Here is a 12,275-nt window from a genome sequence, read left to right as displayed (position 1 = left end):
GAAAACCTCCTTCCATCAGCAAAGGGCATTGAAGATGAAACGTAGCTGGGTCTTTCAGCATGACAATGATCCCAAACACACCGCCCGGGCAACGAAGGAGTGGCTTCGTACAAAGCATTTCAAGGTCCTGGAGTGGCCTAGCCAGTCTCCAGATCTCAACCCCATAGAAAATCTTTGGAGGGAGTTGAAAGTCTGTTTTGCCAAGCGACAGCCCCAAAACATCACTGCTCTAGAGGAGATCTGCATGGAGGAATGGGCCAAAATACCAGCAACAGTGTGTGAAAACCTTGTGAAGACTTACAGAAAACGTTTGACCTGTGTCATTGCCAACAAAGGGTATATAACAAAGTATTGAGAAACTTTTATTATTGACCAAATACTTATTTTCCACCATAATTTGCAAATAAATTCATACAAAATCCTACAATGTGATTTTCTGGATTTTTTTCCCTCATTTTGTCTGTCATAGTTGACGTGTACCTATGATGAAAATTACAGGCCTCTCTCATCTTTTTAAGTGGGAGAACTTGCACAATTGGTGGCTGACTAAATACTTTTTTCCCCCACTGTAGAGCATGGAGCTGCTTAGACAGCACAGGGCTCATTCTCATTCACACACTAATACACCAAAACACATTTGAAAGAAAGAAATATCAGCACATACAGTATATCCAAATAGACATACAATTGGGCACTTGCAGGTGGTTGATTTTCATTTCTGAGATTATATGATTTATGCAGGTGTCATGGGATTGGTTAGTCATCTAAGATTACTAAACAGCGACTCAGTTCTTTGAGCTGCCTGAGGTATGGGCTGTCTGTCTTACCTCAGTAGATCCTGTGAAAGCCACCTTATCCACATCCATGTGGGAGGCGATTGCAGAACCAGCAGATGGACCCATACCAGGCAGGATGTTCACCACACCTGGAGGGAAACCAACCTGAGAGAGAGAGAGAGAGACAAATGTACTAGACTTGTGCATCCTTCATTGAAACTGTGCTTAAGTGTGGTAAGGAGGGTGTGTGTGTGGTATATGTGTGTGTCCGTGTGTGTTAGTGTACCAACCTCCTTGATGAGACTGGCCACATACAGGGCAGTGAGGGGGGTCTGCTCAGCCACCTTCATCACCACCGTGTTGCCTGTAGCCAGAGCTGGGCCCAGCTTCCATGCCTGCATCAGAAGAGGGAAGTTCCACTGAGGGAAGACAGAGGGAGGAAGACAGTGAATGGTAAAGACAGACCATATCAAACATGTGTGCATAAACGCGTGCACAGACATAAATCCATGCATGCACTCAACACATTAAAGTCCAGGCTGACACTATATTTATACAAAACAGCCTTGCAGCCCTGCCAGGTTTTGGAGGCAGGGTTTCGCCTTAAATGATCCCTATCCCTCCCTCCCTCCGCCTCCCTCCCTCCGTCTCCTCCCCCTCTCCTCCCTCCCTCCTCCCATTGGCTGGTGGGACTGAAGCCAGCACACTGAAACTGCTCTGCCAGCTCTTATTTCCTCTCCAGTCTCTTTCACCATGACAGACTGAGCAAACACACCAGTTCTCACAGGCAAGAGGAAAGGGGCCACAAAATGGCAACGCTGGTAATACACTAGTGACATGTTAGCTGGTTAAAAATACCAAATTTGAACATGAACTATTGAGAATGTTGCTTAATATTCATCAAGGAGGTCCATCCCTAACCCCTGAACAGCTTAGGATTCATCAAGGAGGTCCATTCCTAACCCCTGAACAGCTTAGGATTCATCAAGGAGGTCCATCCCTAACCCCTGAACAGTTTAGGATTCATCAAGGAGGTCCATTCCTAACCCCTGAACAGCTTAAGATTCATCAAGATCCATCATTAACCCCTGAACAGCTCCTTCACTCACTCACCGGTATGATCTGGCCACACACACCGATGGGCTCATGACGGGTGTAGCAGAAGAAGTCTCCATCAATGGGAATGGTCTTCCCCTCCCACTTATCTGCCCAGCCTGCATAGTACCTGTGCACACATATGCACACACAGAGACAGTAAACACTTGGACTCAAGAATCCTCAAAAATCTTACACCTTTCAGATACATCAAAAGGGATATGGGGGATGTCAATATTTCTCAACTGCACTAAATAAGTAATTACTACATTCTATATTCAGTAAATACCAGGAGGACACTAGACTCCTCAGTAGGGCTACCATGTATACAGTGGGGGAAAAAAGTATTTAGTCAGCCACCAATTGTGCAAGTTCTCCCACTTAAAAAGATGAGAGAGGCCTGTAATTTGCATCATAGGTACACGTCAACTATGACAGACAAAATAAGGGAAAAAAATCCAGAAAATCACATTGTAGGATTTTTAATGAATTTATTTGCAAATTATGGTGGAAAATAAGTATTTGGTCAATAATAAAAGTTTCTCAATACTTTGTTATATACCCTTTGTTGGCAATGACACAGGTCAAACGTTTTCTGTAAGTCTTCACAAGGTTTTCACACACTGTTGCTGGTATTTTGGCCCATTCCTCCATGCAGATCTCCTCTAGAGCAGTGATGTTTTGGGGCTGTCGCTGGGCAACACAGACTTTCAACTCCCTCCAAAGATTTTCTATGGGGTTGAGATCTGGAGACTGGCTAGGCCACTCCAGGACCTTGAAATGCTTCTTACGAAGCCACTCCTTCGTTGCCCGGGCGGTGTGTTTGGGATCATTGTCATGCTGAAAGACCCAGCCACGTTTCATCTTCAATGCCCTTGCTGATGGAAGGAGGTTTTCACTCAAAATCTCACGATACATGGCCCCATTCATTCTTTCCTTTACACGGATCAGTCGTCCTGGTCCCTTTGCAGAAAAACAGCCCCAAAGAATGATGTTTCCACCCCCATGCTTCACAGTAGGTATGGTGTTCTTTGGATGCAACTCAGCATTCTTTGTCCTCCAAACACAACAAATTTAGTTTTTACCAAAAAGTTCTATTTTGGTTTCATCTGACCATATGACATTCTCCCAATCCTCTTCTGGATCATCCAAATGCACTCTAGCAAACTTCAGACGGGCCTGGACATGTACTGGCTTAAGCAGGGGGACACGTCTGGCACTGCAGGATTTGAGTCCCTGGCGGCGTAGTGTGTTACTGATGGTAGGCTTTGTTACTTTGGTCCCAGCTCTCTGCAGGTCATTCACTAGGTCCCCCCGTGTGGTTCTGGGATTTTGCTCACCGTTCTTGTGATCATTTTGACCCCACGGGGTGAGATCTTGCGTGGAGCCCCAGATCGAGGGAGATTATCAGTGGTCTTGTATGTCTTCCATTTCCTAATAATTGCTCCCACAGTTGATTTCTTCAAACCAAGCTGCTTACCTATTGCAGATTCAGTCTTCCCAGCCTGGTGCAGGTCTACAATTTTGTTTCTGGTGTCCTTTGACAGCTCTTTGGTCTTGGCCATAGTGGAGTTTGGAGTGTGACTGTTTGAGGTTGTGGACAGGTGTCTTTATACTGATAACAAGTTCAAACAGGTGCCATTAATACAGGTAACGAGTGGAGGACAGAGGAGCCTCTTAAAGAAGAAGTTACAGGTCTGTGAGAGCCAGAAATCTTGCTTGTTTGTAGGTGACCAAATACTTATTTTCCACCATAATTTGCAAATAAATTCATTAAAAATCCTACAATGTGATTTTCTGGATTTTTTTTCTCTCAATTTGTCTGTCATAGTTGACGTGTACCTATGAAGAAAATTACAGGCCTCTCTCATCTTTTTAAGTGGGAGAACTTGCACAATTGGTGGCTGACTAAATACTTTTTTTCCCCACTGTACATGTTTATTGTGAAAGAGAACTGCAGCAACTATAGTTTCAGATATCAAGAGTAGAAGGAAATGAGGACAATGCATCTTTGACCGTTAATGGATTTTGTTTTTCAAAGGAAACTGTAAATGAGTCTATTTACAAGCCATTGAAAGGTAAACAAGCACACCTGCAGTAGATTGAGATAGTGATTGGATCCACAGTGAGTATACAGTAAGCAGTCTAGGTCATGGTGCTGGGTGCCAGCCAATCAAATAAGGGAGCTTTGGTAGTCTGCAGTCACATTTTTGTAAGAACTAATTCACAGTCACTCTCACCCTCTTTTGCCCCTCTCTTTCACCATCATTCTGTCTCTGCCTCTCCCTACAACTTCACACACACTTACAAATGTAACAAACATTCAGCCATATAGCATAACGCCACATCTGGCACTTAAGATTTATAACAACTCATACATTTTGGTTTGCAGAAAGTAATAATAATAATAATAATAATAATAATAATAATGTATTACATTTGTAAAGTGCTTTTCATTATACAGAATAATCTCAAAGTACATAAAATAAAAAACCAAATAGAATTTTAGAAGACAACTGACACAAAGAACACAGCTGACGCTACAAGGGACAAGGTCACCAAGGAGCACAGCTATCAACAGAAAGCCTTCCTAAAGAGAAAGGTCTTTAGGCCCGTTTTAAAGGAGCCCAGCGTCTGTGGTGCCTTCAGGTGGTCCGGGAGGGCATTCCAGAGGCTGGGGGCAGTCGAGCTGAAAGCCCCATCCTCCAAGGATAAAATGCATGCGTTCATTCCACTGCTCACACACACTGCATTTTATATTACTGTGACTGACCTGAGGCACTTGACCACCATGGGCACGTCCACGCTGTAGGACACGACATAGGGCTTCCCATTGTCCAGGGTCTCCAGTTCCTATGGCAAAATAAGGTAAAAGTGTCAACAGAGTTCCGCCATGGCCTAAATAATAAAGGTTGATTGAGGACAGATAGTAGCAAAGCTGCATTCTGTATTACGTAACATTGTCAAACAAAGGTGTCATTGTACGCTGATGATTCCTGTTCTTTTAAAGCCACAATTTGGATCCCTCCACAGCCTCAGAGGATCTAGATAATTTTTCTAACCTCTCTGGATTACAACCAAATTATGATAAGTGTACTATATTTAAGCAATAAGGCATGAGGGGGTGTGGTATACGGCCAATATACCACGGCTAAGGGCTGTTCTTATGCACGACGCAACACGGAGTGCCTGGATACAGCCCTTAGCCGTGGTATATTGGCCATTTGCCACAAACCCCCGAGGTGGCTTATTGCTATTATAAACTGGTTACCAACGTAATTAGAGCAGTAAAAATAAAATGTTTTGTCATACCCGTGGTATACGGTCTGATATACCACAGCTGTCAGCCAATCAGCAATCAGGGTTCGAACCACCCAGTTTATTATACGTATTGGATCACTAAAAAATACAACCTTTACATTACCGTGTAGTTTACCAATAAAATAGTCTGACGGTGATGTGGACATACTCGGTATTCATATCCCGAAACGAAGAAATGATCTCACTACAATACATTTTAATAGAAAGTTAGCAAAAATAGTTAAGATCTTGCTACCATGGAAAGGAAAATACCTGTCTATTTGTGGAAAAATCAACCTGATTAACTCTTTAGTCATATCTAGTTTACCTATTTGCTTACGGCTTTGCCTACACCTAGCGACTTGTTTTTTAAATTATATGAGCAAAAAATATTGAATTTTATTTGGAGCGGCAAGCCAGACAAAATTAAAAGGGCCTATTTATATAATTAATATGAATTCGGAGGGCATAAATTATTAAATATTAAAGCATTAGACCTCTCACTAAAGGCTTCAGTCATAGAAAAGTTATACTTAAATCCGAACTGGTTCTCTAGCAGATTAGTAAGATTGTCTCACCCGATGTTCAAGAATGGCCTTTTTCCCTTTATTCAGATTACAACCTCTCACTTTCGGTTATTTAAAATGAAATAATCTCCAAAATATCGCTATTTTTAAAACATGCCATAGAAAGTTGGTTGCAATTTCAGTTTAATCCACCAGAAAAGACAGAACAAATAATACAACAAATATTATGGTTAAACTCAAATATACTAATTGATTTTTAAAAAACATTATTTTTGGAATAAATAAAAAAATAAAAAATCTTTGTAAATGACATATATACGACTGGTGGAGTTGACACACATGCAGCTGACAAAAATACATGGAAATGTCTGCTCTACCCAAAATTACAACCAACTAATTGCAGCATTACTGTGAAAACGGAAGAGACAAGTGGAAGGGGGAAAAAGTAAGGGACTTGTCTGTCGGCCCTGCATTAAAGATGACCCTGGTTAAAGAAAATTGTGATAATTAAAAAATGATACCGGTTTCATTTAAGGACCACAAAATTGACAGCTGTGCCATATAGATTGCAAAACAGTTTGGAATAGATTTTCGATGTACTGATTCCATGGCACATGGTTTATGAACTGATACACAAAACAAAGCGATAGATGGGATGGGTTGAGAGTAGCTGAAGGATGGGATTAAAAACAAACAAAAGTTAACTAAAGTAAAATATACTGTGTCCGTAAAATGTATATAGTATTGTCAAGGTCGAGGTAAGGAGTAGACCAAGGCGCAGCGTGATGAACAAACATGACTTTAATTAGTTAAAGCACGAAACAAAACAAGAAACGACTCGTGACGTCCACGGTATCAATGACCGAACACGGAACAAAAACCCACAACCACAAAGGGAAAACATACAGTTTAAATATGGCTCCCAATCAGAGACAACCAGCCAACAGCTGACACTCGTTGCCTCTGATTGGGAGTCACTCAGGCAAACATAGAATACAACAAACTAGAATGAACACCAACATAGAAATACACACATAGAAATGAACACACCCTGGCTCAACATAATGAGTCCCAGAGCCAGGGTGTGACAGTACCCTAAAGGCGCGGACTGCGACCGCGCCCTCAACTAAACAAACCAGGGGAGGGCTGGGCGGGCATACCTCCTCGGCGGCGGTTCTGGCTCCGGCCTTGACCACCACCCTCCAATACACCCCCCATAGTGCCCCGGGTCCAGTCTGGCCCGCCGGCTGGAGCAGGACTGGACTTAACAGGAGCGATCCTTACCAGGCTGTCGACTCGCACCCCTGGCTTGGTGCGTGGAGGAGGAACGGGCCTTACCAGGCTGACGACTCGCACCCCTGGCTTTGTGCGTGGAGGAGGAACGGGCCTTACCAGGCTGACGACTCGCACCCCTGGCTTGGTGCGTGGAAGAGGGACGGGCCTTACCAGGCTGACGACTCGCACCCCTGGCTTGGTGCGTGGAAGAGGGATGGGCCTTACCAGGCTGACTTCTCGCACCCCTGGCTTAGTGCGAGTGGCAGGAACAGGCCGGACCGGGCTGGCGACGCGCACCGTAGGTTTGGTGCAGTGGCAGGAACAGGCCGGGTCGGGCTGGCGACGCGCACCGTAGACTTGGTGCGGGTGGCAGGAACAGGCCGGACCGGGCTGGCGACGCGCACCGTAGGTTTGGTGCGAGTGGCAGGAACAGGCCGGGTCGGGCTGGCGACGCGCACCGTAGACTTGGTGCGGGTGGCAGGAACAGGCCGGACCGGGCTGGCGACGCGCACCGTAGGTTTGGTGCGAGTGGCAGGAACAGGCCGGGTCGGGCTGGCGACGCGCACCGTAGACTTGGTGCGGGTGGCAGGAACAGGCCGGACCGGGCTGGCGACAGCGCACCGTAGGTTTGGTGCGAGTGGCAGGAACAGGCCGGGTCGGGCTGGCGACGCGCACCGTAGACTTGGTGCGGGTGGCAGGAACAGGCCGGACTGGGCTGGCGACGCGCACCGTAGACTTGGTGCGGGTGGCAGGAACAGGCCGGACCGGGCTGGCGACGCGCACCGTAGGTTTAGTGCGTGGAGCAGGGACAGGCCGGGCTGGGCTGGCGACGCACACCGTAGGCTTGGTGCGTGGAGCAGGGACAGGCCGGGCTGGGCTGGCGACGCACACCGTAGGCTTGGTGCGTGGAGCAGGGACAGGCCGGGCTGGGCTGGCGACGCACACCGTAGGCTTGGTGCGTGGAGCAGGGACAGGCCGAACCGGACTGTGGAGACGGATAGGAGGCCTGGAGTGAAGAGCGGCCACCACCCGTCCTGGCTGAATGCCTACCCTCACACACTCTGTGTGAGGCATCCGCACAGGACGTACAGGGCGGTGAACCCCTGGCCTGGTGGCCTTCTGGATCCGCCCCCTTTTCTCCTCCGTCAGCCCGTCGTCCATGCCGTGTGACCCCCTAAAAAATTTCTGGGGTTGCCTCACGACCGTCCGACGACGACCCTGATCACGCCCGTTGCTCCTCTCTCCGTCGCCTCTCCACCGTCTCACTCCATGGCCGGCGATCCATCCCGGCCAGGATTTCCCCAAGTCCAGGACCCTTTACCGTCCAATATCTCCTCCCATGTCCAGGCTGCCTGCTCCTGGACACGCTGCTCCTCTTTCGCCAGGGCCTTTCCCCGGCGCTTCCTCCCATGTCCACCCCAAGGGCTGCCCCTGGACACGCTGCTTGGTCGTTGCATGGTGGGTTTTTCTGTCAAGGTCGAGGTAAGGAGTAGACCAAGGCGCAGCGAGATGAACAAACATGACTTTAATTAGTTAAAGCACGAAACAAAACAAGAAACGACTCGTGACGTCCACGGTATCAATGACCGAACACGGAACAAAAACCCACAACCACAAAGGGAAAACATACAGTTTAAATATGGCTCCCAATCAGAGACAACCAGCCAACAGCTGACACTCGTTGCCTCTGATTGGGAGTCACTCAGGCAAACATAGAATACAACAAACTAGAATGAACACCAACATAGAAATACACACATAGAAATGAACACACCCTGGCTCAACATAATGAGTCCCAGAGCCAGGGTGTGACAAGTATGTATAAGCTGGAAGTAGAAGCCTAAGTGTTGTTGTCCATTTATTTGTTTTGTATATAGTGTTGTTGTCCATTAGTTTACTCCAATTATGGGAGGGGTGGTAGGGTTAGGGGAAAATAATATTATAAAATTGTATTTATTTTAATAAAAAAAGATATGGGGGATTGGAAATGATGCAGACAATTACATTGCTGGAAGCCATCTGCAATATTAAAGCAGATCTACCCCCTAAAAAAATTGCTATACCTTCCTAGAAAGAGCTAATAGATATCCAGTGTTGTCCACAGCAGCATACAGTATGTATTTAGAGGTAGGCTCTGTAACATGCTGCTAATGGACTAAACAGATGTTATACTATAACATTATCATATCAAATTACAGGGACTATTTTCTGATACAGGGTGTTAATCACTTCAGAGTCCAGTTAAACACCAGTAACCCTCACTTTAGTTAGGTCACATTAGAATCAAATATTTTGAAAAACAGAGACTGTTGCACAAGCAAGACAAAACCCGGGGAATTAATTGGCTCATCATCAAGAGTGAATCAACGATTAGTTCCATGCACCATTTATTTGGCTTGGCAAACGGGAACAAAAGAGTAGATGTGGTCAACATAACACACACTACAAAATGTATCTAGCTACAACATTTACAGTCACATACAGTTAACGTTGAGGACATTGGACTGTACATAGTTCAACAGATTGGCCGGTCTTATAACAATTACAAGTACTGACGAGTCACTGGTGTTGGCTTGGCTCTGAACAGACTCCCTCTCACATACACACCATATCCATATTTAACATGCAGGTGGGGCCGGTTCAGTGGACAGAATCAGTGTTATTTCCAGTCCTGATGGACCTTGTACCCCTGATAAGCCAATCTGACAGTAGTTAATCAAGTACAATCTAAATACTGTCCTAACAATCCTACCAGTATAAAAAAATATGTATTCACTAACTGTAAGTCGCTCTGGATAAGAGCGTCTGCTAAATGACTAAAATGTAAATGTACTATCTTGTAATACCCCCCCACACACACACACACACACACACAAACACAGAGAGAGACACACACACACAGAGACACAAAGGCACACACACACAAACTAAGCAGTTTGTTTCTCTCTCCAAGAACCAATCCCTTGCGTAAGCAAAAGGAAATCTGATTTTAGCAGGGCCTCATTTACCAGGCAAAGTATGGCAGCTTCCTGTGCTGAGGCCGTTCATTATTTTATCAAAACAAGCCCAGAGAAACCCTTTCACCACAATAGCCTTTCCCCTATTACTTTCACCAAACAAGCCAAACCTGTAACATAACACCAACAAATATGCATTGTGTATGTCTTGGAAGAGCAGCACTAAGGAATTATTTTACACCACTTCCCCAGTGGTTTCTCAGTGTTGATCCTAGCCGTGACCCTTCGTCTCTATCTCTACCATGTGACTTCAGCGCGGGAGCTGCTCAGGTCAGCAACCTGTGGAATACAGGACTAATACACTGACTCTGCAAAATATGGTGCTGCTGTTCACAAGCCAAATAAATATATCTGAACATACTTTTTTTGAAGATAATATTTCTAGGTAAAAGGGAAAACGTTTCCACCACTGGATGCTAACATTTGTCATCAGACAAAGCACTGTGCCATTGCCACACAAGTAAACTCTAATACAATCCCAACAACTTTGCTTTCTTTGGCATGAGTGCCAGACCAGGAATGTTGTGCATCTAATTAGCCGCTCATAACACCACTTCAAGTTAATCATTTCCATTGACCCGCAGTAATGGGACTGCGTCACTGACCGCTAGGTAGGCTGTGTCCCTCTCGATTGCGTCTGCCAGCCGGCTCAGGAGCAGCCCGCGGTTCGACGCGTCCATGCGTCGCCATGGTGACCCAAACCTGAAGGCCTCCCTGGCAGCCTTCACAGCCTTGTCCACATCTGCCTGGAGAGAGGGAGAGAGGGAGAGAGGGAGAGAGGGAGAGAGGGAGGAGGAGGCCACAGAGGGAAAACAGAGGGAGACGAAAAGACAAGCAAACCAAATCAGCAATATTGGATTATATAACTTTAAAAAATAACGTATCAAGTAATTTAATTACGACAGTGTAATAACACAAATAAGATGGTCACACACCTGGCCCCTGCAAGACTGTGCTCTAATTACACCTGTTGTTAAGGTTAACCTTTTCCCTGGTTATTTTACCCTCTCGTCCTCCTACCACACCTAATTGTCATGTTTCTGCTTCAGGCAACTTGTCACATTGTCTTAGCATGCTAAGGATGTACTGTTGTTGGAATACAGAAAAAGTGAGGGGCCTGTACAAATGCTTTGAAAATGGCGTCTTCCGTCCTCCCTTTCTTGAAGCAGTCATTATGACTGCATAGGTCCAAGCTATGCAGGCTAGTGGAACCCCTGCTTTCACCTATCCAATTATATTGGATCAGTGATTACTCCAAGGAACCAAGGATGTAAGTCTTGCATTTAGACAGAACAGGGCCAGGTATCAAGGCAGTTCCAGCCACTGACCTTGTCTGCCTCAGCCACCTGACAGATGACCTCTCCTGTGGCTGGGTTGATGGTGGGGAAGGACCTCTTGCTGACCGCATCCTGCCACTCATTATTGATGAACAGCTGTAATGAGACAGAGGAGATTTGATTAGGCTCTATGTTTAGATTACAGATCTTATCACAACTGTTTGATTCAACAGACCGAAAATAAATTGGAGCCAGTATAAATACTGTATTGTACAGTTGCATCCCATTACTTACCTTCAGTTCTTATTTGTGCAGTATTGTATGATACTGTCTCTGACATAATATTACAATGGTATATAAATTCCCCCAAAACAATTTAACAGAAACGCATACATGTTGTGGCTCTCTATGTACAAGCTTGCCTTTCAACTCTAGCAAAAGTGTTATTAATACAACCCTGGAAAGTTTCTGGCTGTCTGCCACATTACAGTTTGGCATAACACCATCATACCCAACAATTATCTAGTGTATATGTAATTCAGTTGACCTAATGTATCGGATAAGTAAGATGTGAACGCAATTGTCAAAATCTAATCAGCTACGTTCTCACAAGGTTCAATCAGGTCAAGTGTTTTAATGTCAACAAGAGTTATCAACAAGTAGGCCAAAATATATTGCAATTCTCACGTATGCCTAGTTGCCTCGCAATGAATTACACATGACAGAAATACACTAAACTGATCATTTCAGTCGTGTGCAGCAATGATAATAGCTACTCAACATGTCATTCACAGGTTGTGAATGCTTATCGCTTACCTTGTTATAATGCACTTCGGGCTGTGCGTTCGGAACGGGGATGGCAGCCGCCGAATACTGACAATTCGCAATGCCAGAGATTCGAGGCAAAGTTCGGGATAACACAATTCGGAGCATCGTGCTTCTTCAACACAAACGTGTGTGTCAACTAGGGAGAGAGGACAGCGGGCTTTCAAAGTACAGTACAGCGAA

General features: G+C 45.3%; 1 protein-coding gene across 1 annotated transcript; it reads right to left on the bottom strand.

The window, feature by feature from the left end:
• Window positions 1-770: 770 nt before the first annotated feature.
• On the bottom strand, window positions 771-12,275 carry LOC123481170 (aldehyde dehydrogenase, mitochondrial-like). The gene is made up of 7 exons (XM_045218345.1): window positions 12,084-12,275; window positions 11,319-11,423; window positions 10,596-10,736; window positions 4,645-4,724; window positions 1,890-2,001; window positions 1,067-1,195; window positions 771-941 (listed from the first exon to the last, which is right to left on the bottom strand). The coding sequence occupies exons 1-7, from the start codon at window positions 12,198-12,200 to the stop codon at window positions 786-788; spliced, it is 840 nt and encodes a 279-aa protein (XP_045074280.1). The 5' UTR covers window positions 12,201-12,275; the 3' UTR covers window positions 771-785.

Source organism: Coregonus clupeaformis, unplaced genomic scaffold, assembly GCF_020615455.1.
Source record: "Coregonus clupeaformis isolate EN_2021a unplaced genomic scaffold, ASM2061545v1 scaf1517, whole genome shotgun sequence".
Taxonomy (NCBI): Eukaryota; Metazoa; Chordata; class Actinopteri; order Salmoniformes; family Salmonidae; genus Coregonus; species Coregonus clupeaformis.
The sequence above is the reverse complement of the archived record's forward strand: the minus strand, read 5'-3'. Positions and strand labels throughout refer to the sequence as shown.